Source organism: Alternaria arborescens, assembly GCF_004154835.1.
Source record: "Alternaria arborescens strain FERA 675 chromosome Unknown contig_9, whole genome shotgun sequence".
Classification (NCBI taxonomy): domain Eukaryota; kingdom Fungi; phylum Ascomycota; class Dothideomycetes; order Pleosporales; family Pleosporaceae; genus Alternaria; species Alternaria arborescens.
This window is the reverse complement of record NW_021167864.1, coordinates 978350-1005498: the sequence shown is the minus strand read 5'-3', so window position 1 is coordinate 1005498 and position 27149 is coordinate 978350. Positions and strand designations below refer to the sequence as shown.

Below are 27149 nucleotides of genomic sequence, written 5' to 3'. Positions count from 1 at the left end.
ATAAACAAAAGCACGGCTGGAATGGACAATGGCGCACCATGGATCAGCAGTCTCGTTTGTCTCTCCCGCCTATCACCGCCTAAAGTCATATCACCATGGTGAAAACGGAGACAGTGAGAGAAGTACTGTACGGCACAGCGTGCAATGGTATCATAGCTACAAGCCACTCTCCGTGGGCTTGAGGGCCACAAAGCGACCCTTCGAACCAAGGTCGACCAGAAGGCAGAGGACCGCACTGCGCGTGAATGACATATTGTCCTAACCCAACCTTGCGCAGAAAAAAACACATCGCTACCCAGTCCTCCCACCCACGATGGTTGAATCATCAGCATACTCGCAGAGCCAAAGAAACCCGCACTTGACACGCAATTTCCGTGTGGATGAACCCGTACGCACACATACAGTATTCAGCTACAATCAACGCACTCGAAGTCAAGGCTGCTACCATGGATACCAAATCAACAAAGGAAAGACGCAAGACACTCTGAAGGGCTCCCATTATGAACAGTCTATGAAGGGTGCTCGAATCGAAGCGTACGAAGACGCCGTCACCACGAAAGCCTGGCACGATGAGTGGGAGGTGGAACCAGATGATTTTGGAACACCTGAACCACTGCTCGTCCTCAACCGATGTGCAAATATCGACCTGAGGAATCACGCTCGGCAGACAGAGTCGACATATCTATGTCACTGGGATCAAGGCCATGAGCCGCGTGGTGTACTTGCTCAGCGCTTGGCAGAAGCAAACCGATCTGCCGAGAAGGAACAAGCTGGCGTATGCATCGGCAATGAGCAAGATTTGCAACGCATGAGAGTGAAGCGCGCTGTGCGTAACGCGGAGGTCATCGACTTGACAGGAGACGATACCGTTGGAGAAAGCAAACTCAGGAATTGTGTCGGTATCGAGAATGTGGAGAACTACCCCCCAGGAACTATCGCGCAACCATGGGAAATCTAGACCTGGATACTAGGTCAAGCAAAAACAGCCTACTCAAATTTGCTCAGCCTTCGAATATGTGACAAAGTCCGACAGTTTTCGGTTACATCAGTCAATATCTGAAGAGCTGCTAGCTTCACTTCTAAAATCCTTCCAACTCTTTACTGCAACCTCTCTCGATGCAGGAGTGAATTTGCTGTCGAATTTTGTGATAAACAAACTGTCGTGGTGAAAGTACTGAACTTCACTATGTTGATCGTTTCGATTGCTTATCCACCGACTTCTGGGTAACATTTTATCATTCACTTCATTTGTCCTGAGGTCCTTGTGCATAGAAAGGTCCTCTTCTCTCCTGGTACAATCGTGACAGTTCATATCGTACCGCAACAACTGCAGCTTCGACCAGACCTTATCAGTTTCCTCCCAGCTTAACCCAACAAAAGCTAAGAGCCTCATAGTTACTGATTCAGTCAGTAGAGCATTGAGATCGTCCATAAACGAGAGGTGCCTAGGTATGCAGCCAGGCTTTGGAAACCAGCCTATACCAGATGCTACGCACCATCTCCCAATTTCGAGGCCTCACAAACATCATAGGTCAAAGGGCAATGATCTAGCGATGCCAAGATCTTCACTGAGAGGGAAACCGCGGGCGCAATTTCTCTTGGACATCCCGGCCTACGAGTACAAACTGCCTAAGGAGATGCCAATCAATGCGACAATCGTGGATCTCATCGCGGTTGTACCGCAATGGTTCCGCAACCCTGGCATCACATGGCGCTTCATGAATAACGGTATCAATGCGGCTGTTCATTTTGCAATTCTAGAGCAGCATAGACATCTTGGCTTGACTAACGCCGAGGAAGCTGAACGCGCCCGCGACCATATCTCAGACACATACCGGAAGACGATGCGCAAAATGGAAAACTTTTCTGGGTGGACAAAAGCAGGACACAATATTCCGGATAACTGGAACAGATTGAACATCTCCGTCAGCGGTTATCTTCCGGAATCTGCCAGAAAGATCGGTTATGTCACACCTGCATCTATTCATTTCATTGTCCTTGCAGTTGGTCTGAAGAAGCTCCCTCAGGGTTATGATGCTGGTGACTTAAGTCGCGCACTGCAGTTTGCAATGCAAAATCAGAAGCTTGGTGAACATGGTCGACCAACGGAGTTCATGTTCCCAGACGATATCCAGCCCATTCTTGATCATATTGGCCATACTCAAAATACAGACAACCACGTTGATGATACTGTTGTGAGGCATTACTACCAGGTCCTGAGAGATGCGGATGGGACGCGTCGTAAGCAGTTCTTAGAACAGCGCCGCCAGCAACAAGCTGCTGACGAAGCCGTCATCAATCGCGCACATCAGTCCCAAACGCATCATGCGCCGTTATGTCAAGAGAATCCGGAAGAACATGGCATACACCGATCACCGCTGGAAGCTACATCACGAGCATCATCTGTTCAACTACACACGCAGCCCGCAGCCGGCGTTCCAGCTTTGAGCTCTGGCCACGAAAATATACCTCCAGCAGGAATGGGTGGCTTAATGCCTGCTGCTTTCCATGATTCACCAATGACACAAGACTTCTTTCCGGATGTAGCTCAAAGCTTCACGTATGACCAAAGACAACATCAAGGACGTGGTAGAACTGCTATGAGTGGTGCCAATTATAGCAGCCCTTACATACCGCATGCAACCCGGTCGAACTCGCAAGAAGCCGCTGCAAATATAGCATCAGAACTCCTAGCTCAAGGTGCTCAGAAGGCTTATGTAGACTTTCCGGACATCCCAGACATCTGCAAGTTTGAGACAGATGATCAAAAAGGTCCTTTCGTTGTGGAAAACTGGTCACATCTAGATTCTCAACACGCCACAGAGGCCGTGGATGCACTAATGGCCGTACATCAAAGTTACGATGTGAACACTTCTCCTAATCCCATACAATACTTACCGCAGGCTCGGTACCGTTACCATCCTTCCGCAATCTTGCGAAATGGCCCAGAAGAGTTGAATCTAGATGATGATAGCGATCTTACTCGTGCATTGTAATGTGCGCGGCAATGGTAGTATTCATGCAATGACTTGGATCTTGGGAATATCCATCTAGCTCTCACTGCGATGAACATGTCGGAGGCGATATCTAAGCTAGATGGGAATTGAGCAGCTTGTCAGGTAGTCTTCGGGTCTAGAATGGAAACGCTTTGCAAGATGCACCATAGAACGTGTATTTAAGATTTTCTTAGAAGCGTCGACGCTACGTATGGTTAGATGCAGGTTTGTGCAAACTGGAGAAAGTGCCGACGTAGTTGCATGGCTGAACAGCTATTAATCATGAGCCCGGGTCTCACGACCATCGGCATTCTAGAGTGGTTTGTTTCATTCGACAATAGTCAATTTACTTCTCTCCCTTCTTTCGCGCGCTTTCCACTTCTTCTACCATCTGCTTCGTCCGCTTCACACATATCTCAATCTCCTCCTCTGCAGTATGAAGCCATCTCCTTGATACATCCTCACTACTGAGGCGATTTGACTGTTTTCCGCGCAAGGCTTCTTCTACAGCATACGATGCGTATATGATCGATCTTTGGTGTGCTGCGAGATACTCAATGAGCTGAATTTGGTGCGCGGCTGTGCATATGCCTGTATCAAGATCTGGCGAAACTTTCGTGGGGCTAGCAGCTACCGCGTGTTCTATTTGACTTGATGCGGCTTGTGTGACCATGATCTCTAGCACTTCGCTAGATATACCCTCGAGGAGATAGAGAAGCAAGTCGGATGCCGATCACCAAGAGCTTTTAACGCAGTGTCACTCTTGAACGCCTAATACGGCGTTGCTTGTATCTCTGTTCGTCACAACTAGTCGTTCGTGTCATGAATATACAGATATAACGATCAATCATGAGCCAGTACTTGACGCGCAAACTTCACATGCCCGCGTCTTCACGTCGTGCCGTATCTCCTGATCCATTTGGCTCTGCGTCACTCGTGGCCAGCACATTATTCTGCATAGCAGTGTCCTATCTCGTACAGCCATCGCTTCAACACACGAGCGGTGTGCTCCTTTCAGCACGCCCAACAGACAACAAACCCTAGCCAACGGCTTCGAAAGTGGTAACTTGGCTTTTTCGCGAACAATCTCAAGCTACGCATGTGTCGTAGCTGTGCACTTGGTTGGCGGACCTCGATCTTGGACGTTATCAGCAAAGGAGTGTCCTATTGTAAAGCTTCGTTAGCATGTGTCATGTCTGGTGAAGGTCAGGCGCAGGCGAGAACGAGATGCCTGCCCAGTCGGTGTAATTGTCGTCCGAGTTGATACCAATGTAACGAATGCATACGTCATGATCTAGAGACTCTTGGCGGTACAGCCTTATTAGGCCTCCTGCCAATACTTCAACGCATGGCACGTAGCAAGAACTTGCATCGGCTTCTGCTTCTTCGTTGCTATTGTTTAGAACTTTCAAGGCCTGTTTCTGTGTTCTTGGATACTTTACTATGGCACCACTATCTCTCTACATCAGCTTTTACACCTCTTTAGCAAAGGCAATGTCCACTCTCATTTTCGCACGCCTCTATAACCCCCAAAATCCTCCGCATCGCAACCTCAAAGGCCAAAACGCAGTAGTAACAGGCGCAAACAGCGGTATCGGTCTGTCGATCGCGACTGCGCTTGCGAGACAAGGGGCCACCGTGTATCTTGCCTGCCGCAATGTCGAAAAAGGCCATGCAGCTGTTGCTTCTATCGTTTCGCAGCTAGGTCACGAAGCAGCCACAAGAGTATTTTGCTGGAAGGTAGATGTCGGAGATTTGCACAGCGTGCGAGCGTTTTGTGAAAAATGGGGAGAAGAGGGCAGGAGGATCGATATGCTCGTGTACGCGATGTGCCTGGATGACATGTTTGTGAGACACATACTGACAGCTTGCAATAATATTTAGGCATAATGCAGGAATCCCAGAACCCCCGGTCGGCACAAGGAAGACAGACGAGAAAGGTCGGGACATTGTTCTAGTTACAAATTTCCTCGGGAGCTTTTTGATGACATGTCTCCTCGAGAAGTATCTAAGTGAAAAGGGACGAGTGGTACTAACGAGTAGTACTGGGCATTATGGTGCATCGGGGACGGTGATGCACGCTAAGCCTGCAGGTGTAGCCACGAAGACCGCTGGTGATGATGGCAGTGTTGCCCAAGGACTGCTGGGAAAGCTGAAAGCGTACCTTGGTATGGATACTGGCACTCTTCATTCCTATGCGCTTTCCAAAGCTCACCAAGTCCTCCTTGCCGCAATCCTTCAGCGCCGTTTTGATTCTACTCAAGGCAACCAACGTACAGTACACGCGTTTACTCCTGGATTTACATCCACGCCAATATTTGCCAAGTTTGCCTTTGACTGGAAAACATGGTTCACCAATCCTACTTTCGCTCTTCTCAAAGTAACTGAGAAGTATATCGCAGTTGATACGGATGAAGGTGCAAAGACTGGGTCTTGGCTGGCGAGCTGTGGCGGAGAGCGCGGAGTTGAAGGGGGTGGGTATTGGGAATGGATGAGCAGAAAGACGAGCCTAATCGATCTTGTGGAAGGGGAACTTGGGGATGAGGAATGGAGTAAGGCTTGCGGACGGGTTTGGAGGGAGTGGGAAGACGATAGTGGGTGCACTTGGGATGTGACACTTTGATGCAGACAAAAAGGGATTTCTAGCCAGCTCAAAACCCTTGTACTGGAGCTTGATATGGATACTGCTGTGTGCCGCGCACAAAGGTGCAAGATGTATTCACAAAGTTGTAGATGGAGCACGTTTCGATCACGCGTCCACGCACAAAAAAGCGCAAAATGAAAAAACGTATCGCTCTAACTACTGTTGATTTGGATGGAGTGTGCATGCGTGATGATGTTGGTGAATAATGTATGCAAGTCTGGTTAGCGTAATCTGTTAAAAACTAAAATATCTCCCGGCTCAACCCCGACCGATTCAAATCCAACCCCACCCGCACAAAAAATGCAAAAAGAAGATATACAACGATCTAGCTGCTGCTCGTTTCGATCGAGCGTCCTCCGGGTTATGAGCCCGGCGCGCTTCCGCTGCGCCAAGCAGCTTTGGTGCTCGTTGTGGACGATTTGGCAATTAACGAGATTATAACGTCACGAGACCACGGGCTGTTATTCAGCATTGCTGTACGCCGAGTTCCAATCAATAGGGCAATAGAGCCAAGGGTGGGGCCGAGTAAAGGGAATCGCATCTTACTTAGGTACCCCTCGGTTGTACGGTGCGTGAGACGGCGGCAGGTACGTAGCAGTACTACCCGAACGCTCAAGCTACCCTTCGCCTATGAGGCTCTCTGAATGTCAAAGCAGCAGGTGTAAGATGATGGTGGAATCGATATGTATGGTGAGCCGCATGCATCGCACAAAGTGGCACATTCAGAGTCTGTGTCCAGGTGACAATGCAACGTAGGAGGGCACCGGAAAGAACATCCCGGACGGAAGAAAAGGTGCACGCTGCAGTACACAGCAAGAAACGAAGATTCGATAGTCTTGCATGATGAGAGATCGCGGGACAACCGCTTGGTGACGCAAGCATGGCCACTTCGATCAACGGGACTTGGGACGAGAGCGAATATGGCTAGCGGCAAAACGCGCTTCAACGCGACCCGCGTGGACGCGTCCTCGCACTTTAGACACTTCCGTTCCGTCACGCACGCATCCCCATAAACCCCAATCATGACCTCTGCAAGAACCGATGAGTAGCTACTCACCAGGCATACCGACCTCCTTCGACCCTGCACTACTACATTCCGAATTCGAACTCCTCGATAACGCGCCCACTTCGCTCTCCCATTCCGACGAACTCGACGCATTGCAACAGTGCATTACCGAAGACACAGTAAAGAAGAACCGTGCAGGCGTCGTCATACAACATCGCGCCTGGAACGTTGCAGATATCTTCAGAAGCGAAGGAGAAGGTCCAGCTGGTACTACGAGCGTGAACGCGCGCTGCAACTAGCGCTAATCCCACCAGACACACCTGCGAAGCGCCACAAGCAGTCGCCAGCCAAGCGCTTTCCCACCGACTCTTCGATTGAAGCTACGGCCTTCCCTTCCTCGCCCCCGGTCTACACAATGCCGCTCATTTCGTCACCTATCGCATACCCGCCTAGCTCGTCGATGCCACAGGCGCCGTCACCGAAGAAAAGGAAGCGTCCAGAAGATGCACGAGAGCCGCTGAAGGATGTGCCAAACAACAACACAACACGCAAGATTGGAGGCTTCCTGGACGACTCCGACGACGAAGAAGACATTGCAGCGCTCAAGGAACACACGCTGAAGAGAAGAGCAGTGAGCAGCATCAAGGATCTTCCGGCTGTCCCAGAAGGCTTAAGAGACTATACACCACCTGCGAGCCAGGATGAATCCGCCGACCCCGAATCCATACCGGTAGACGACCTCGACAATTACAGCTTCAAGTCTAGATCACAGTCACCAGTAAAGCGACCACAGACGCTACGAGAGTCAACTTTAGCGCAGCACACGCGTGGCACCGTAGCCCGTAATGCTTCAGGGAAGGTTTTTCATATAAGCAAGAAGGCCGCACACGAAAACCAGTCGTATGAAGAAATTATTGCAGCACGGTCGGAACCCGTGGAAGGCAAGGCAAGAACGAGTTACTATGGTCTGAATATCCACCAACTCATGGACGAGGCGAAAGCGCTTGATCAAGAAAAGATCGCGAATGCGTCTCTGAAGACTCATGAGCAACCACATCCGTCGATCGAGCAGCCAATTGCCAGAACCGCAAAGACCAATCGCACACTCATGTGGACTGAAAAGTATCGAGCAAAGAAGTTCACAGACTTAGTAGGAGATGAGCGTACACACCGATCAGTGTTGCGTTGGTTGAAGGCGTGGGACCCGATCGTATTTCCTGGCTCCAGCAAAACGAAGCCCAAAAAAGCAAAGAACGGATTCGAAGACGACGAACAGAGACACCGCAAGATATTATTACTGACCGGACCGCCTGGACTCGGAAAGACTACGCTAGCTCATGTTTGCGCTCGTCAGGCCGGTTACGAAGTCCAGGAGATCAACGCTTCAGATGAGCGCAGCGGAGCTGTTGTCAAGGGCCGCATCCGGGATATGGTTGGGACTGAGAATGTGCGTGGGGTCAATACTAGTACTGTGGATGGAAAGGTGCGCAAGGCTGGGAAACCAGTATGCGTTGTAGTGGATGAAGTGGACGGAGTTGTTGGTAGTGGAGGCTCAGGCGAAGGCGGTTTCGTCAAAGCTCTAATCGACTTGATCAATCTCGACGAGCGCAACACGAAAGCACTAGGGCAGCACCAATCCAGTACCGGTACCAAAAAGAGGAAAGGAGACAAATTCCGACTCTTGCGACCCCTCATCCTAATCTGTAATGACCTCTATCACCCCTCGCTACGGCCGCTACGACAGTCTTCGATGGCTGAGATTGTACACATCCGCAAACCCGCCCTCAACATGGTTGTTTCGCGCATGCAAGAGATCTTCGGAAAAGAGGACATTCAGTGCGATTCAGACGGTGTGCGCCGCCTCTGCGAAGCTACATGGGGTGTCAGCACGAAGAAAGAGGGCGGAACAGGCAGCGGGACCGGTGAAGGAGACATTCGTGGAGTCATGGTAGTCAGCGAGTGGATAGCAGCTCGCTTACGGTCATCGCATGATATCAAGTCAAAGGAGAGGCCTCATCTATCGCGGAAGTGGATAGAAGACAACCTAGTTGGTGACCTGCGCCACGGTGGTGGAGCTGCTCGAAGCCTAGGAAGAGGTGGCGCAAAGGATGTTGTTGATCGTGTATTCCGTGAGGGTGCTGGCTTTCCAAAGCAAGCTGAAACGACAGATGCGAAATCGGCAGCTGCGCGGGCCAAGAGCGGCGTCATCGGTGTCGCTGAAGCAGGCAAACGACGTGCTATGGATCGCCTGAGGGAGATGGTCGACACAAGTGGAGACTGCGACCGCATCGTGACAGGTATGATTTATCCAAGCTCACGCATTGATGTCATGCTAACAACAAACAGATTGCTTCACTGCTTATCCTGAAAAGCCGTTCCAAGACGATACCCTCCTGAGCAAGCCATCTGCTGCATATGAATGGCTGTATTTCCATGACACACTCAACTCAGCAGTTCACGGTTCTCAAGAATGGGAATTGGCACCATACCTGTCTAATTCTGTTCTCGCCTTGCATGACCTCTTCGCATCGCCCATTCGATCATCTGTAAATCCTATAGCAGACCCAGATGCACAGCCAACGCCGTTCTCTGGACCTGGTGCAAGCTTTGCAGCCCTCGAACAGTCAAAGGCTAGTAGAAGCCAGTTGATGGCGCTACAGACAAGCCTGACTTTGCCGTTAACGCGCATGTTCAGGAGCCCAGAGGAGATGGCCATGGAGCTCATACCTTACGTCTTGCGTATGTTAACTCCCGACGTAAAACCCGTCCTCGTCAACACTGGTGCATCAGGAGCAAAGTCATTCGCTACCGCCTCTGTGCGCAAGGCTTCGGAGAAAGAGCTTGTCAAGAAGGCTGTAGAAGCCATGGCAGCTACTGGTGTTCGATTCGAAAAGTCACGAATCGAAACCGAGGACGTGGCAAACAGAAGTGCTGGCTTCGTCTGGCGAATGGAACCTGCTTTAGACGTCTTAGCAACCTTTGAGACGCTGGCTGGCAAGAAGGACGACAAGGGACGTTATGCAGTTCGCAGCGTCTTGGAGCAAGAATGGCGCAAAGAGTCGGCCCTCCGTGAACAAGCGAATCGCAAACGTCGTGGTGGTCAAGACGAAAACGACGAAGAAACAGAGGCTGACAAAAAGGAAGAGCAGACTACTGAAGAGAAGGTTGCAGAAGCCAACAAGAAGGCCGTAAAACGTGACTTCTTTGGTAGGGTGGTTGTCGAAACAGACAAGAGTAGGAAAGAGGCGAAGAGGAAGCAGGATAGTGGGGAGATGCAGGGTAATGTAGGGAGGATATGGGTATCCTTCCACGAAGGATTCTCGAATGCGGTGAGGAAACCTGTTACCATTGACGATATCATGAGGGATCTCTAGTTTTACTCTGCGCCACAAGAGAGATGTCACCGACGAATGACAATAAACATATCATGACTCCACCCGAGAACGTCACAGATGTACGTGCTCATGTTTTTCTCGCCCTGAAAGGCGCTTGGGATGTGCATATTTCTCATACTTGAGTATATTCTACCATGCGCCAGACCTCGTTGTATACTGCCAGTATCTCCTGGCGCAAGTGTATCAATACGCGCCTCACTTTGATCGAAGGCGGTTGGCAGAGTGAGCCTAGACGATGTCACCTAGTGTACAGCAGTCACATTCGAGCCAGCAAGCTTCTGCTTCGCAGCATTGATCCTCTCCAGCTCTATCTCCCTTTGCTTATCGTCCAAGTTGTCTGGGAGCGTACCGAGCGCACGATCACCAAACAGCAGATCGATCTCCTCAAGTGTAAGCTGCTTGGTTTCCTGAAATACATGTCAACGATTATTTCCTCCGTGAGCTTTTCGGATTTTGCACGTACCTTGAACACGAACCAGATGGTGGGGAATGTAACACAGACGTTGAAGGCCACGAAGATGAAGTAGAACTTGTAAGTGATCTCACCCAGCCCAATCGGTGACACCTGACTCCACACTGTTCCAACAAGCCAGTTACCGAAAGCAGTCGCAAAGGCAGATCCACGCCCACGAATACTCAGTGGAAGGATTTCGCTGGCATATACCCAGGAGATCGGGCCAAACGACATACTGAAGATGCATGACACTAGGAACAAGAAGAAGACTCCAGCAGCAGATAGCGAATCTCTTCGGGAACCGGTAGCGCCTTCAACCTGAGATCCGATGATTGCCTCGCAGACAAGGGCGATGGTAATACCGATCGTGCCGAAGAGAAGCGGTTTCTTGCGACCTACGCGATCGAGAAGGAAGACGATGAAGAACAGGTTGAATATAGGACCGACGACGTTGTAGATGCTGGTGACGAGAAGGTTGCGGTCTCCGACTATGCCCAAATTCTCGTAGAGAATGGTGGAGTAGTAGCCTATGACGTTGATGCTAACAGCAAGTTAGTATGATTACGTTGACGAACTTGCGAATTACATACCCAGTCATCTGCGTAAACACCTGGACCAGGGTAGCATGCATGAGTCTCTTCCGCCATACCGGGACGGTGAACATGACCTTCCAGCCCGGCGCTGTAATCGCCTTCTCAGCGTCAATAGTCAATTTGATTTCATTGAATTCGTTCTGGATCCATTCGCCGTTCGTGCCATCGTAGTGCAGTTTCTTGAGTACCCTCAGAGCGTCGTCTGCACGATCGATCTCGACCAGGTACCTCGGTGATTCGGGGAAGAACAGCATACCGCATAGAATGATGAGACACGGGATGCATTGGAAGGCAAGTGGAAAGCGCCAAGAGAACGACGACGTTGCGGGCACTTTCGAGGAGCCGTAACCAACCCATGTCGAGACAATGAAACCTACACCAATCATTTGCTGGGTAAGACCAGTTATGAGACCTAAGCATATGAGTGGTTGGAGTTCGGAGCGGATTCAAAAGTACTGACCTCGTGTTTTAGGATGAGCACATTCAGTCTGGTAAATCGGGACAGACATGGACATCAAACCTACTGCCCACCCAGCCAAGATTCGTCCAACGAGAATCATAGCGAGATCTTGAGCAGCGCATTGAAGTATCGCTCCAATCAAGTTTATGAAAGCACCCATCATGATCGTTTTCCTGCGGCCGAATCTGTCCATCGTGAATCCTCCCCTAGCATTCGTCAATATATGTCGGGAACTTTACGCAAGGCCGTTCTCTTACATCATCGAACCAAAGAACGCTCCGCCTGAGAAAGTTGCGTTGATGGCTCCAATGACTGGAGATGTTTTCTTTGTGTCGAAAAACTCAAGAAAGTTTGGGGATTGAATGACAATTGTCATCACTCCGGAATCATATCCGAAGAGGAAGCTGCCCGTGCCGGCGAAGATCGCAAGGGCGATGTTGAAAATGAGACCCATGCTTGCTGCCTTCGTCTACCGACACAACGAAGACTGGATGAGGTACGGAATACTGATAAAACACTTGAAATCAACGTGCTACTGCAGCAGGTATATATTGGCCCAAGCAATCATGTACTCGCGCCATCGACGCATGCTGGTCATGTTACATCCTCAGGGCAGCCTCGCGTAACAAGCATTTTAACCGGAAGTTCGCGCCTAGCTTCCACTGTCCGCTCATACACAAGCTTTAGAGGTGTCCGCTGGTAGAAAATTATTTGCTGATCTGAGTGAGTAAAACCCGGGGAACAAGTCGAAGGATGTTGGGGTGCAGTAGCGTGCGGGGAGGTATGTTGAATTTCCGCCAATGGATAGCGTCTACCACCGGCTCGCTTCGCTGATGTAGCACCGTTACAGCGGCTCTACTTCATGTTTGAAGCCCGTCACTACGAACGATCACAAGTACAGGATGCATGGCCCCTCATGATGGCCGGCCCGCTTGCCTATCCTAGCTTTGAGACCTTCCAATCCCCACCCAGTACATCCCCACCCTTGAGCTCACCATCGGCGTTGACCTCTAGGACGCCCTTCTGTTCGCCTTTGTTATCCACCAAAATCGCTTTGTCACCTTCCCTCACGCCATACAGTCTAATTTCACCACCAGTAGCGAGCCAGTCATAGCCAAAGCCGCCCTCGCCTTGTGCTTGTCCGAGCACCAACACAGTGCCTTCTCTGACAAACAACGGCAATTGGAGGAAGCCATACTTCTCCTTGATCCACCTGCCACCCTCTACTTCTTTGCCGTCCCAAAAGCTGAACCAACGACCGGGTGGCAGGTAGTACTCAACGCTGCCGTCTTCTTCGAAGACAGGGGCAGCTAGGATCTGACTGCCAACAAAGAATTGGCGATCCACATACCAGGATGTTGGGTCATCTGGAAACTCAAGAGCTGTCGCACGAACGCTAGTAGGCCAGCCATTAGCGACGCTCTCTTCGGCCTGTGCGAAGAGATATGGCATGAGGCTGCGCTTGAGCTGCACCCAGTGTCGGAGGACCTCAGTGCAGTTTTCAGGCTCTGCTGATGAGTTGTCGACTAGCCATGGTACACGGTATGAGTTCGAACCGTGAAGTCGACTGTGGGAATTGAGCAGTCCGAAGGCAACCCAGCGCTTGTAGATCCAAGGTGGTGGGCTTCCTTCGAAGCCACCAATATCACTTGTCCAGAATGCGAAGGATGCAAGCCCGATACTTAGCCCTCCGCGCACCGATTCAGAGAGTGCAGCAGGCGTCGACTCGCAATCACCGCCCCAGTGGAGCGGAAAGCGCTGTGATCCCGCACAAGCCGTGCGCGCGAATAATATCGCTTCGTGTTCACCCTCTCGTTTCTGCACTGCCTCATAGACCAGCTTGTTGTAGATGAAAGCGTAGTAGTTGTGCATACGACTTGGATCCACGTTTTTGTCATGCCACTGGACGTTCTTCGTGGGTATACGTTCGCCGAAATCCGTTTTGATAGAGTTCACACCCACATCGAAGAGTTTCTCCATGCACTCGCGGAACCAATCGCAAGCCTCCGGGTTTGTAAAGTCGACGATCCCCATGCCGGTCTGCCAAAGATCCCACTGCCATACATCTCCGTTCGTCTTCTTCAGCAGATAGCCTTTCTCGGCAGCATACTTAAACACGGGGCTTGCCTGACCAACGTAGGGATTCGTCCAAACACTGACTTTGTTAATAAGTCCGTCGTCCTTCATGCGCTTGATCTGACCTGCCGGGTCTGAAAAGCTTTCGGGGTCCCAGATGAAGTCACACCAGTGGAAAGCACGGAGCCAAAAGCAATCAAAATGGAACACTTCGACTGGTATCTTGGAATCAGACATCTTTTCGACGAAATGACGGACTGTCTGCTCATCGTAAGATGTTGTAAACGATGTGCTGAGCCAGAGACCGTACGACCACGCTGGAACTCTATTCGATCTGCCAGTGAGAATGGAGTACTTAGTCAGCACTTCTTTAGGAGTTGGTCCGTAGATAAGGTACCTTAGAAATTAGCCAAGCAAATTATCGAAGCCGTTCACGATACTCACCATTTCAAACGCTGTCCCTCAACTGTAGTCTGCAACCTTGAGCATCGTTCGCTGCCGATCTCCATATCGATCTTGTCGGGTGTATCGATGAAGACACCATAACCCTTCGAGCTCAGCCAGAATGACACGTTCTTGTACGCCTGCTCGCTTGAAGTACCCCCGTCCTCGTTCCATACCTCGACATTCTGACCGATCTTGTTCCAAGCACCAAAACGTTCACCCAGGCCGTGAATAGTTTCGCCAACACCCAACTCAGTCTGAGTGAACATATAATGTTTATGTGCACTCAGATCTTCCACAAGCTTGGGTGTACTAAGAGCTGGCGAGTACGCTAACCCGACGCTTCGGTTGAGAAGTGAAGTCAACGTCTTTGACCCGTCCGTTGCATGGAATTTGATGTCGAACGTATGCTCATTAGAGCTAACAGTCGCGCTCAATCCGCCTGAAACGACCGTAGTTCCCTTCTCGGTCTTGCTAATCTCACCCGTACAGTTGGGTTTGCCTGCTGGGTATAGATCAAAGTTTGGACCTAGACGCCTGGCACCAGCGAAGTGCGTGGCTTCGAGCGAAATAACGCCATCAAATTGAGCCTCAATGTCGATGGAGATGGTGCTCAGATTTAAAGTGTCACCTCTTGTGAAGATCTTCCTACTTGGACATAAGAGTGTGACCGCTTTGTTGTTTTCGTGAGGCGTGACGGTATAAACTTCTTCCGCATGTTGAACTGTGAAACGGTCGTTCACCAGCCACATCCCTATGCAGTTGTAAGCAGTGAAAATGACTTGGGCCGTACAGACTCATACCATCGCGGAATTTCATCTTGGCTTTGTCCTTGAACTCAGATGCTTGGAACGACCTATAGAATAGTTGATTGATGACTTCAAGCCACGTCTGGTGGTGTCATTATCTGTAGTTCCCAAGATATTCAAGAACGCCATCATAGCACTCGGATATGCGGTCCGGCCCGTGGGCGATGCTAGGAGTGTGGAGGACTGTATGGACGGACAGTTCGGTACCAGATTGCCCGATGCCCCTCGCGCTGCGGGGTACGGCCCAAGACACTACAGCGATCAACAACTGAGAGCCCTTCCAGAGAAGCTACCATATCAAGCAAATGGTACCCAGCGGAGGATGTGAACTTGATCATTTCCGATTTGCTTTTTAGCCGGCTACTCGAGCGTGCAAGGGTCACGAAGTACTTGCCAATTCCCGCTGTAAGACTCGTGTAGCGTCTGCGCGGCACCTTCTTTACCATCACCTGAGCGTTTTCATGAGCAGTGCGCATCGGAATAGTTTCCCGTCCTGAATCATGCGCAATCACAAAAGAGAGTTTCGACGATACCTTCCACAAGGGTTGTCGAAGAGCACGTGAAGGGGAACTTGCAAGGCACCGCGTAAGCAATTAGCCACTGAAGGAACGATGGACTGATCCTCGAGAGCGACTTCCTGCCAAGTTTCCCGAACCATCTCTTTACTTTGCGGCACTGCGTGAGGCTGCACGTCTGTCCGCAGCACCACTTGGATGCGGGAATTCGAGAGTAAGGAGAACAATGAGAAGCGAATGGGAGTCTGACCCTGGTGCCGGAGACATCTCCGGCGCGAAACGTTGTTCACAGACCCACTACCCACTGTCCCCAACAGGGCGCAACGTTGTCGCAGTCGCCCAATTCGTCTTGTCATCCGTGCAAGGCTTCCGCACGGTCAGTGTGTGTTGTTGTCCCACTCGTAGGGTATCGTCGTCCATCATGATAAGCAGATCTCATTTAGCTCCTGAAAAGCTTGAACTGTTGTGTGATTTGTTAACGCAGGCATGCCCCAAGACGCCCCCTTTCTGCAACGTACTTTAGCTTTCTCGTCGCGTGCGGTGTTCTCCTACCGCATTTACTCCAGTCTACCACGATACGATCGCTCGGCATCCCGAGATTAGATTCTTTTCCTGCCTTCCATAACAACAACATGCCGATATCAGTTATTTATTTCTATCTGCGCCGTCCAGATGTTACTCCGGAGCACTTTCGATCTTATATGGAAGAAACGCATGTACCATTGATCAAAGAAGTGTTTGAGATGCATCCACCGCAGTCTCTAAGGTTGCGTTACATAGCACGCGTCAAGACTGGGGCTGGTGACCGGTTGGGCGCTGTCACATCAAGCAGAGGACGAGCGGATCCAGATGCGCCAGTCGTCCTGGTCGGGTCGCCTGAGGATGTAGATTGGGATGCAATTGGAGAGATGGTTTTCCGCGATGAGTTGCACGTCCAGCAATGCCTAGCGGTGATGAACGGTCCAGGTGGACAGCGGATTAAAGAGGACGAGGAAACCATTGCGATAACGGAGAAGACCCGGGTAATACTTATGGGCGAGGAGAGCAATTTTATGTAAACTGCAAAGGCGTACACGTGCGTAGCTAGAGGTGGATGGAATTTTAGGTGAGTCGCCGCGTACTCGCAGTGTATGGATGGTCTGACATTGATACAACAGGGTATGTCAACGAGACAAAGCACAACGGTCACTGGCTTCTATCAGAGGAATGCGCGATCTACTATCAATACAGTTAACGACCCCAAGGGTTTGATGCTCCTAGTTGTTTCATACACGAAGATGCTCCGACATCTCCGACAACACGCGAGGGGGTGGCTCAAGTGACTGTAGAAAATTGCAGTTTGATAAAGAATAATGAGGCTGGTTCCAATCACCAGGGGATATGCATATGAGCTGCAGATGCTACCCAACCTGCGAAGTTGCGCTCATCCATGGTTGTTTTTTCCGGTTGTTTCAGCGATAGGCTATCAATGCGCTTGACGAAACCTTGCCGTCGCGTTCGACATACGTGTCGCCAGGCGGGTGGGTGTGGGCCCCCTTGAACTCGCCCAGGCAGTAGGAAACTCGACTCAGCTGTGCAACTAGAGCCGACTGTACAGTATTGTGCAGAAGAGGGGCAGAGTATACAGAGATAGATGCGGAGTTTCCGAACACACGTCAGATCGTCATCACGTGATGGCGTCGTCATTAGAGAACCGTGGAATCTTGGAATTTGCTTTCGCTCGGCAACAACAACCCGCTGCTATTAAGTGGATAACACCTGCATGTTTCGACACAGCGGCGCAAAACGAAAGTCTGAGCACGAGGCTTACACGCGAGGTTGACGGTCGGAATTGAATCAAAACGGGTTCTCAGAATGCGTCGCACCAGCGCGCCTATTATCGACCGCTCGATACCCAATTAGCACTACAAGCTGATTACTTTACTGCCTACCCAGTGTATATCTAACCTTTGTGTACATCATACTCTTATTTTTTTTACACAAATTCATCATTATTAGGCGTCTTCACACTTTGGTCGCGTCTTATGTTATGTCGCTAGCTCATTGTTGCGAAGAAGTTCGTCTGCCCCAGATTTACAACGTACGCCAGATAGCTCCTGGGTCTTTTTTTGTAGTTGGTACTGTCGCAGTAACGATGGAAGAGGCAGCCCGTATCCCTGGAGGATACAACCCAAACGATAGGCCGTCGGTGGCTTCCAAGTTCTTTTGCAGAGCCACCATCCTGTTCCGAACTACTGTATAGCTACCCGGACACTACCACGTTAGGAGTATCCATATGCCCAACATGATACTTACTTATGCTCTATTTGAGAAATTCAATGCTACTTCTCAACGTCATGAGAAATACCCATCACCTCCTCTAAACTCTTCTCGGTACTGTCCCATTCCTTACTCACCACATCAAGCACCCATTTTCCCCTAGGCTTGAGACGGAACTTGAAAGGCTTAGGCTCAGTCATGAAGCCAACGACTCTCATCTCCCACGGATCCACCTCCTCACCCTCTAGAGCCTCTACATCGAACGCCCAGAGTAGATGCGCGATGTTCATGAAAGTTCCGTCTGTAGCAACACGCTTTCCTTGGCAAATCCTTCGACCCTGGCCAAACACAGGAAGTGGAAGGTCACCGCGAAGCTTTCCATTACGTAACCAGCGCTCAGGGACAAAGTCTTGTGCGTCACCAAGTGAAGCGTCAAAAACCACCTCATCGCGGCCAATGGCCCATGCGTTTGCCATGATGGTTACGCCTTTGGCAATCTTCACGCCATCGAGTTCGTCCGTACGGTCCGCACGCCGTGGAATAGACCCTGGAGAGATAGGCCGCCAGCGGAACAGTTCATGTGCGACAGCGTCAACGTAGACGAGGTTATTCCGGTCCGAGAATCTAGGAAGCCGTTCGCGACCAACGAACTGGTCTAGCACTTCATGCGCACGGGTCAAAACAACGGGATTCTGTATAGCTGCGACAAAGAGCCAAAGCAATTGGCGCGGTGACGTTTCCATCCCACCCTGGATAGATGTCGCAAGCGTGAAGGCAAGATCGAGATCTGATACTGGCGAGTCCACAGGAGCGTGTTTTGATGCGGTTGTGATAGCTTGCTTTGTTGCATTCCAACCCGGTGCGCCCTTACCGTGGCGAAAGAGGCGCATATACAGGTCAACTTGAGAAGCGTAGAGCTTGTCAGCATATTTTTGCCACGGGGAGATGGAGGCGGGCAAGTAACGAAGGAAGGGCACAAAATCTGGAAGCTGAGGATTTGCGGCAAGGTGAGTGACTTTAGATTGGATGGCAATAACTTCATGGAGAAGTAGCTCTTCGAATTTGGGTATGCGGAGGCCATAATGAAGGGCAAGAATGACGCTAGATTGGGTTCGTTCGAGTAAAGGGTAGATGGTCTTCGTAGTGATTGTGGAACCGTCTGCGGACTTCCTCAAGGCAGTAGCGAGGTCAAAGAGCAGTTGCTTGGCCTCGAGTTCCATCAGCGGCTGGAATTTGGCCGCTGCAGGCGCACCCAGGCTTGGTGAGAGGATGCGATGATGGAGCTTGAGATGGTCGTCATAATCGTGCATCAGCGTAAATCGAGAACAGCCTGGGGCGGCCCCCGTAATCATCTCCATGCTTACGGAAGTCGGCCGGTTGCTGTACCATTGACTGCGACGACTGAAAAGTTCAGTGACGGCCTCGTACGAATTGAGTACGACAATGGGTACAATTCCAAACAACTTGGGAACTGTAATCGGCCCGTGTTGTTTAGACCAAGCGCTCCAGTTTATCAATGGTTTCTCGATCGGAGAGCTATGAAGATCACTAATAAGGGGAAGCTTAAGGAGGGGCTTTTGATATGCATTCTGGCTCTTGTTGTTGGCGTAGAGGTAGAGCGCTGCCAGGGCGCTCACGGCCAAAAGGACGGTCGCAATAAGGTTGGACATGGCTGGAAGATCAATCCTTGAAAGCTATGGGAGATGCAATTGCTTGAAAGCACAAGAAGGCGGATAAAATGTACGACATTACTCAAGTTTCTGCTTCAAGAGCCTTATCCTGAATAAGTTAGGCAGAGTAATATTCGGCAACAACATCCCCGGTGACCCATGTCACGGCCCATCCGAGATTGCGATAACGAAAGTATCGAGTTTTGATGATAGCGTCTCGGCGGAATGCCCCTGGTAGCGCGTATGGCGGATATCTTTACATTCAACTAGACTGACATTGCAGGTACCGCCATCGCTCCCAAAATGAAAGTTGGGAATACCGAAGACCTTAGGCTATCGAGGGACTACTTATCAGCAGTCATTAGATATCTCGTGATTTGAGATAGGGCAGAAAATCCCCTGTATGAACATGCTCGGGATACGGATGGCGAGACTCTTCATGTCACATCACGCGCATTATCCGGCGTCTTTGCAGTAGGCCCGTCTCTTCCTCCCGGTCCGGGAGCGGAACGCGCAGATTCAACCAAGATCACATACACAGATCTATCTGTGGTCTTTGACACAAGGAGATAACTGTTGCGCATCCGACCAGCATGAGACATACGACGCTTGACAAGATATGCGAGAGGATACCAGCCGGATGGGACTCATGTAGTTGCACCTTTAGTGGTGTAGGTGATGTACTAGTCAGATTAAGCGCCCAAACTGGGGGAGGAAACGGCCCTTCAAGCTCGCACAAGGCTCTTGTTGGAGTCCTGTGGGAAGAAGCCAAGGTTTTTCTTGATTAGCACTGCAAACATCTCTAGATATGAGACCCGCTTACAGGATTACCAAGCTTCACAAGGAAGCATTGCCAGCTGAGCATGTTCTTACCTTGTCGACAGCATTGCCCTCTTGTTCCACAGCCAAAACCTTTATACCACAACACCGCACCCGTGATTGCGGGCAGTGCAGAGTCTTATTCTTGAGGGTCTGCAAAACATGGCCACATTTCCTGTCCATACTCATGACCAAAAGGCTGTCCTAGGTGTGGCATTCTCTTTCTCCTTTCTTGCCGTCCTCGCCGTTGTCTTGCGGTTGACTGCTCACAAGATTGCCCGCAAAAGATGGACACCCGCCGACTATCTCATCATCACTGCCTGTGTAAGAAGCCTAGAGTTAGCAATCGTGACTACCACTAATCAGGTCTAGATTTTCGCCGTTGGCTTGCAAGCAATCAGCATCACTGGTGTCTTCCACGCTGGCATTGGCTACGGGCACGTCAAGGATATCGTAGCAGAATACGGCCTGGAACCTATCACCAAGCTCTCGCAGATCATTATACCCTTGCAGTTTCTCTGGGTTCTCAGCCTCACTTGTACCAAGATGTCGATCCTTACTCTGTATGTTTTTATCTTCCCAATTCGATGGATTGTTTGGGGCTCCTACGTAACCATGGCTATTCTTATTGCTTGGACAATCGGAACGATTCTTGCTGGCTGTTTGATCTGCCGGCCTATCGCGTTCAATTGGGACAAAACGATTCCTGGAGGAACTTGCGGCAACCAGGTCATGTCGTTCACGATCAGTGGAATCATCAACGTCTTCACTGATGTTATAGTGCTTCTCTTACCCATGCACGCTCTTTACCACCTCCAGATGGCTATGTACAAGAGAGTGGCCCTCGTTACCGTTTTTGGCCTGGGTATCTTGTAAGTTACAGCAAGATTTCAGTCCGAACCATGGTCTAACGGGAACAGTACGTGCATCATTAGCGCCCTTCGCATCTCTGTCTTGTCCAGTATGGACTTTTCTGATATTACCTTCACAATCCCGAGAGCCAATATTTTCAGCTGTCTAGAGCCCTGCCTTGCCGTGGTTCTTGCCTGTGTTCCCCTGATGCATCCACTCCTCCGCCGGTCTACACCAACACCTTATGGCTCAGGGAAGAAGTCTGCGAACACTGAATCGAAGTCCGCTGGTGTGAGGGTAGTGAGCGATGATGGATTCGAGCGGCTAGATGACGATACGAGCCACCTATGGCTCAGACCGTTGGGATGGCAGCACCGCGTTGATGCCTCCGATCAGCAAGAAACCATACTTGGAGATGCAGGCCAAGGTGACCGAGAGTCTCTTGATAGGCAAGAGAGGGATGGTGGTATGAGCAGTTGATGCGTTGCATCGGAGCAGCCACAGACGTTGCGAAGGAATACTTCCGGTGAGCACGACATGAGCTCGGAATATCAGTAACGATTTTATATGAGATGAAAGTACTGCAACGTTGAGATGCGTGTAATAGCTGTGTCTGCGGTGTGGTATGTAAATTATGGATGACGCGACACTTAGTCGTATATAGCCGTAGCGCCACGGTTGGTTGCCGATAGCCGAAGCACAGGCACAGGCACCTCACGCCTGTTTCACGTTTCCCTTCCATCGTCAAACCATCAGCATCGCCCCGCTACTATGCCGCTGTCATAACTATGGTGGCCGAATCGAGAACCAACCACCGGGTTTCCTATGGGATTGCGCACATTCGGGTCCCTGCGATGTGCGATATGCGAATGCACGGTAGAAGCGCCAAAGTGTCAAAGGCATGTGCTTACGCAAAGCAATTGTAACGATCAAGGGATATGGAAGAAACCCACTTGTGGCCTGCTCCTATACTCAATATTTTAGCTGTCTTCACCAAGATTGGGCATCCACTCAAAAATTCATCAATATTTCCGTCAGCCGCCTGACGCATGTGTCGCATCGTAGTATCAAGGTCTTCATGCGACTTCACCAAAGCCGTCTACCACGACTTTCCTTTTATCGGCAGCTCCATGTTGTTCCGGGTGTTCGTTCCGCGCTCCTAAACAATCGGTGCCATGAGTACGGGTATGTGGGTAACGTTTTGTCTCAGGGCCAGGAACGGAAAAAATACGATTGGACGTTCGACTCGAAGGAACCTGACAGCGGAACCCACATCTTGCCAACCGCACGACAAGGCTTGGTCCAATTACGTAGTGGAACCCACGAAATTTGGGTACAGTGTTAGTTTATTAACTGGACATCCTCCTCATCTATGCCATCACGATGTCACCGCGTATTTGACCATATCATACCGTTCTTTCCTGTTCTTATTCTTCTTTCTTTGCAGCTGTGCTGCGTCCTCTCATTACAATGTTTCCCAACTCGACCGATAACGTGCTGGCCGCCCGTCACATACAAACCGACTCTGATGTTGAATATACAATCGACTACTGGGGCTATGCGGTCCGCAATTTTCCTTGTACAAACGATGCTGGATCGTGCGAGTATCTCGATGCCGTTTACGGCAACCACTACACCTCGATGATCTTCACCTTCATTCTATGGGCTGTACTCGGCGCGCTCTTGCTTCTGACGCTCTTGTCTCGACTGATTCGACCGCAAAGAAGGGATGGTGCGAAGCAGAGCCTCTTGTACCGCCTAGTTAGTCTGGGATCCTCTACCATACGCCGACACCTCATGCCTGAATGCTCGAAAGTATTCAAATATACTACAAGGCTGCAGGTTCTGATCTTGGCGATGCTATGTGCTTATTTGACAGCTTTCTCGTGAGTCAAATTTCCAATGACAAATACAATACGACTGACTTTCGAAAGATTCGCCGGTATCACTTACAAAACTTGGATTACACCTGTCAAAGGCACAAGTTTGCACAACACCCGAAGCGGCATTGGCGGCTTTGCCGATCGCGTTGGTGCCTTTGCATTCGCTTTGACTCCTTTGACTATCGCCCTCTGTAGCCGCGACTCTATTCTCAGTATGCTCACCGGCATTCCATATCAGAGCTTCAACTTCTTGCACCGCTGGACGGGCCGCATCATCCTTGTCCAATCGTTCGTACATGCCATTATCTGGACCATTGTTGAAGGAAAGCTATACCAGCCGCAACCAACAACGTACAACGAATGGATCAGTCAGAAGTACATGATCTGGGGCTGTGTCGCGCAAGGGTTCATCACTTTCCTATTCGTCTTCAGTCTCAGGCCAGTAATCCGCTGGACGGGTTATGAGTTCTTCCGTAAATCACATCTCGTCGTCGCTGGCCTTTATCTGGGGGCTTGCTGGGGCCATTGGGAGAAACTGTCATGTTGGATGATCGCGTCTTTGGCCATTATGGGGTTCGACCTCGTGGTGCGCACAATTCGCACCTGGCTCATACACACTGGGTACAAAGATGGAGGTCTTGGTTTCGGCTTCCGCTCTATTCCTACAACCATGGAGACATTTAAAGATCCAACTGGAACGATTGTAAGGATGACGTTTGCTCACCCCCATAAAGCGTGGGAAATCGGGCAACACTTCTACCTCACGTTTCCCGCGCTCAACATCTGGCAATCGCATCCTTTCACCCCAGCATCCAACCCCACAAGCTCCTCCTCAATTCAGAGCCATACCTACATCATCCGCGCTTGCAATGGCGAAACCGCCAAACTCGCCGCTCTCGCTGAATCGGCCGCCAACTGCTACCCACGCCGTGAAGCGTCGACACCAGTTATTATGATGGGCGTAAGTGTTTCAGTAAGAATTGCATGCAAGACATACACTGACTTCGTATACCTTCATTTAGCCATACGGCAGCGCTATCATGAATGACGATTTCTCAAACATCCTCGCCATCTCTGGTGGCACAGGAATCACGTACACCCTGCCCGTTATCATGAAAGCGTTAAGCGACACGTCTCCCGCGCGCAACATCGAACTAGTCTGGACTGTGCGACACCTGGAGAACCTTGCATGGATTGCCTCTGAGTTGGCATATCTGAAGTCACAACTCGATAGATCCCAGGCAGATTCGCCCTACAATGAGGACAAGCTAGAGAAGGCACCGATAGTATCGGTTGAGGCAAAGAAGCGCTTCAGGATCAACATCTTTGTGACTCGGCCTGACCCAAGAAAGCATCAACAAGCCTCTTGGCAACCTCCTGTGGACAAAAGCAACGATTTTGGTGATAGCGATTCACTGTCTCAAGCAACTTCTATTGACACCATGCCTTTCGACCGCCGAGTTGAGGAACTGAGCCGTCAGTGCCCTAACTTCAGAATCATATGGCTAAACAATGCGCGTCCTGATGTTCCTTCTCTGGTCGATACCTTCATGAGCGAGACAGTCGAACAGGGAAGAACCCAAGTCATCGGCTCTGGCCCGCCTGACCTAGGTACACAGCTAAGAGCTGCTGTTGCGGCAAAGAATGTCCCGGGAAATGTCTGGCGGGGCGACGAGACGAGCGATGTCGCATGCGTTTGGGATGATCGAATGGGTTGAGATAGATTACGCTTGTTTACTTTCGCTGTGGATATTTGACCTAGAATGTATATAGACATGTACTTTGCCAGTCTTCTTGTGCATGCATTCATTCATTCGCTGTTCCTCAGAATTTTGTAGGACGAACGGACCTACCACACCCAAGCGAAGGCATCTTTCGAGTACTACATAACGCGTTCTCCTAGGGGGGGAACGGAACCAATAAGCGCTTTACAGGACATTCTCTAATCCAGCATCTCTGAGCAATTATCTTCGATCATTTCCCCACCGTCGAAGTGCATCCACTCCTCGAAAATTACGTCAGGGTCTTCTTCCAACCAGTCGTCCGAATACTTCGGGGTCATGTCGCCCAACACATTGTCGTTTCTATCCATCTCTCCAGACCCAACGCTATTGCCTTGGATCCCAACAATTGAAGCCCATGACGCATGCGTGCTCTGTCTCAGATTTTCTTTTCCCCTGGCTGAATGAGAACCTTCTGCGTCCGCACACTCGAATAAGGATGGCATTATGAGATTGTTTGAGTCCTCCGCTTGGGTGGGTAATGGTGGAAGAATGAGATTGTTCGTGTCGTCGTTTCGTTTGTGCGGCTTCTGAGCACCATGGGCTAAAAGAAGATCTATTATGTAAGAGGGAGCTTCCTTAGGCTTCCAGCTGTACTTGGTGTACTTTATTGCCCTCTGTACGGCAGAGTCCCCAGCCCATCCTTTCGAGATGATATTGATGTCGATATCCTTGTGGTGAAGCAGGAGCTCTACAACACCAATCCTTGCAGATAGTAACGCAACATGTAGTGGTGTATCACCCGTGCTATCTCTACGATTGACATCCGTAGCAGGATGGTGCATTCCTTTGTTCCTCTGGGTGTGTTCAAGGAGGAGCATCGCGAGTGCTAGATTATTGGTTCTTGCGGCCACTAGCCAGAGGTTCACTCTTCCTTGTTTCGTGCAGTGTTCACGGAATCCTTCATCGACTAGGAGATTCTCCAGAATATCGATACGGTTTCCTACGATGTTTGTTCGGGTGGAGAGTTTACGTATCGTATCTTGCGGAGAGGCTTCGTCATAATCGAGCAGGACTTCAACTAAAGGCCAACGTGCTTCCATGGCGGCTTTGAATAGCAATGAAACTCGGCCATTCATTGTATTGCTTAGATCAGTCCTGGAATCCTCGAGCAGCACATCCAAGGTTTGAGCATGCCCGCGCCATGCTGCTACCTGACATATGCTCCACCGTGTATTTCCGACGATTTTGTTTACATCGATATCCTGCCGAAGCAGCAAGAGCTTTACGACCTCTGTATGTCCAGAGAGTACGGCGGTTTGAAAAGGCGTTCTTCTGTAAAAACATCCGCTTGTATCATCCACATCAAGTCCCCGTTCGTCGAAGGTTTTGAGCATCAATCGTACGATCTCCACGTGCCCCTTTCGGCAAGCAAGAAGCAGAGGGTTTGTTGCATAATTTCCCCACCCCGTCCTAGAGTTCAGAATGATACCAGGGTCTTCAAGTAGCTTTTCCACGATTTCGAAGTGACCACGCGAAGCTGCAATGTTTATAGGTGAGAGTCTACAAAATGCTGGTACCAGGTTTGGGTCGACGATTTTGTACTTGAGAAGAAGTCCAACAACCTCAGCGCGCCCATGGGCGGCGGCAAAGTGAATCAGATTGCCAGTACTCCAACCGCCGATAGATTTGTTGATGATAGGATCTAACTTCGTAGATTCTAGTAAACATTCCAGCATAGCTATCTGCTCTTTCAGGACGATCCGGCGTATGGTGGAAATCATGTCGCTGAAAATCCACTCTGGTGTGATATCAGGTAGCAACAGTAGTGTAGCCATAGTCGCTGTCTGTGTGGAGCTTGCTGCAATATCGAAAAGACTACGACCGATAGTCCCAAGCATCTCCTTGGGACAGCTTTCCCAAGCTTGCTGGAAAAGCCCATGCTGGTCTGTCTCTATTGTTTCTCGGAGGACATGTTTGGTGATATCCGCTGTTCTCTTCACAAGGGCACCGAACGCGGGTATACAACGACCGGATACAGCCTCGTGTAGGGGTGTCCTTCCATTGTCGTTGCGGACGCTTGACTGAGCTCCCAACGTAATAAGAAGGTCAATCATCTCAACCTGGTTGGCCCTGGAAGCGCAATGTAAAGCAGTAGAACCATCATCAGCTTGTGTAGATACGTTTATGCCTAGTTGGATGACAACTCTCACAAGACCAATGTTGCCTGCCGATGCTGCTTGCATCAAGGTCGAGGTATTCGCCAACGACACGTCTCCTTGAGTGCTTAGTGATTCTCGAAGTGTAATTGATGAACAGGTGGTATCAGGCCCTACTCGGCGGCGACTCGATTTAGATGTTTTAGGACCGGAATTAACCTGCGGGTGACTTTTCTGGAGATGCTGACGGATATTGTCCTTGCGAGAAGCACGAAATGGACAGCCCACGACGGGGCATGCATGTCGAGCTACGCCGAGTCGGTGCCGTGCCTGCACATGTCTAGTAAGATCAGAACGCAGAGCAAAGCCCCTAGTGCATTCGCCGCATTGAAAT

The 27149-nt window shown here is 50.3% G+C and overlaps 11 protein-coding genes across 11 annotated transcripts; 7 read left to right on the top strand and 4 right to left on the bottom strand.

Moving 5' to 3' along the window:
• Positions 1–313: 313 nt before the first annotated feature.
• On the top strand, positions 314–958 carry AA0111_g5031 (hypothetical protein; the record flags this gene model as incomplete). The annotated part of the gene is made up of 1 exon (XM_028651099.1): positions 314–958. One exon carries the CDS (start codon positions 314–316, stop codon positions 956–958), a length of 645 nt encoding a protein of 214 aa, XP_028507440.1.
• Positions 959–1553: 595 nt separating this feature from the next.
• AA0111_g5030 (hypothetical protein) lies at positions 1554–2996 on the top strand (the record flags this gene model as incomplete). The annotated part of the gene is made up of 1 exon (XM_028651098.1): positions 1554–2996. One exon carries the CDS (start codon positions 1554–1556, stop codon positions 2994–2996), a length of 1443 nt encoding a protein of 480 aa, XP_028507439.1.
• Positions 2997–4439: 1443 nt separating this feature from the next.
• Positions 4440–5619, top strand: AA0111_g5029 (hypothetical protein; the record flags this gene model as incomplete). Its single annotated transcript, XM_028651096.1, has 2 exons — positions 4440–4816; positions 4881–5619. The coding sequence occupies 2 exons, from the start codon at positions 4440–4442 to the stop codon at positions 5617–5619; spliced, it is 1116 nt and encodes a 371-aa protein (XP_028507616.1).
• A 1062-nt stretch (positions 5620–6681) lies between these two features.
• On the top strand, positions 6682–10020 carry AA0111_g5028 (Chromosome transmission fidelity protein 18; the record flags this gene model as incomplete). Its single annotated transcript, XM_028651095.1, has 3 exons — positions 6682–6913; positions 6961–8943; positions 8993–10020. 3 exons carry the CDS (start codon positions 6682–6684, stop codon positions 10018–10020), a joined length of 3243 nt encoding a protein of 1080 aa, XP_028507617.1.
• A 263-nt stretch (positions 10021–10283) lies between these two features.
• Positions 10284–12002, bottom strand: AA0111_g5027 (hypothetical protein; the record flags this gene model as incomplete). Its single annotated transcript, XM_028651094.1, has 5 exons — positions 10284–10448; positions 10505–11036; positions 11086–11500; positions 11549–11754; positions 11806–12002. The coding sequence occupies 5 exons, from the start codon at positions 12000–12002 to the stop codon at positions 10284–10286; spliced, it is 1515 nt and encodes a 504-aa protein (XP_028507612.1).
• Positions 12003–12484: 482 nt separating this feature from the next.
• Positions 12485–14887, bottom strand: AA0111_g5026 (Alpha-xylosidase; the record flags this gene model as incomplete). Its single annotated transcript, XM_028651093.1, has 3 exons — positions 12485–14021; positions 14069–14822; positions 14872–14887. The coding sequence occupies 3 exons, from the start codon at positions 14885–14887 to the stop codon at positions 12485–12487; spliced, it is 2307 nt and encodes a 768-aa protein (XP_028507613.1).
• Positions 14888–16024: 1137 nt separating this feature from the next.
• AA0111_g5025 (hypothetical protein) lies at positions 16025–16450 on the top strand (the record flags this gene model as incomplete). Its single annotated transcript, XM_028651092.1, has 1 exon — positions 16025–16450. The coding sequence occupies one exon, from the start codon at positions 16025–16027 to the stop codon at positions 16448–16450; it is 426 nt and encodes a 141-aa protein (XP_028507614.1).
• A 1263-nt stretch (positions 16451–17713) lies between these two features.
• On the bottom strand, positions 17714–19321 carry AA0111_g5024 (hypothetical protein; the record flags this gene model as incomplete). The annotated part of the gene is made up of 1 exon (XM_028651091.1): positions 17714–19321. One exon carries the CDS (start codon positions 19319–19321, stop codon positions 17714–17716), a length of 1608 nt encoding a protein of 535 aa, XP_028507615.1.
• Positions 19322–20302: 981 nt separating this feature from the next.
• Positions 20303–21472, top strand: AA0111_g5023 (hypothetical protein; the record flags this gene model as incomplete). The annotated part of the gene is made up of 3 exons (XM_028651090.1): positions 20303–20464; positions 20513–21012; positions 21061–21472. The coding sequence occupies 3 exons, from the start codon at positions 20303–20305 to the stop codon at positions 21470–21472; spliced, it is 1074 nt and encodes a 357-aa protein (XP_028507608.1).
• A 990-nt stretch (positions 21473–22462) lies between these two features.
• AA0111_g5022 (hypothetical protein) lies at positions 22463–24593 on the top strand (the record flags this gene model as incomplete). Its single annotated transcript, XM_028651089.1, has 3 exons — positions 22463–22878; positions 22927–23836; positions 23898–24593. The coding sequence occupies 3 exons, from the start codon at positions 22463–22465 to the stop codon at positions 24591–24593; spliced, it is 2022 nt and encodes a 673-aa protein (XP_028507609.1).
• Positions 24594–24817: 224 nt separating this feature from the next.
• On the bottom strand, positions 24818–26842 carry AA0111_g5021 (hypothetical protein; the record flags this gene model as incomplete). Its single annotated transcript, XM_028651088.1, has 1 exon — positions 24818–26842. The coding sequence occupies one exon, from the start codon at positions 26840–26842 to the stop codon at positions 24818–24820; it is 2025 nt and encodes a 674-aa protein (XP_028507610.1).
• Between the last annotated feature and the right edge of the window lie 307 nt (positions 26843–27149).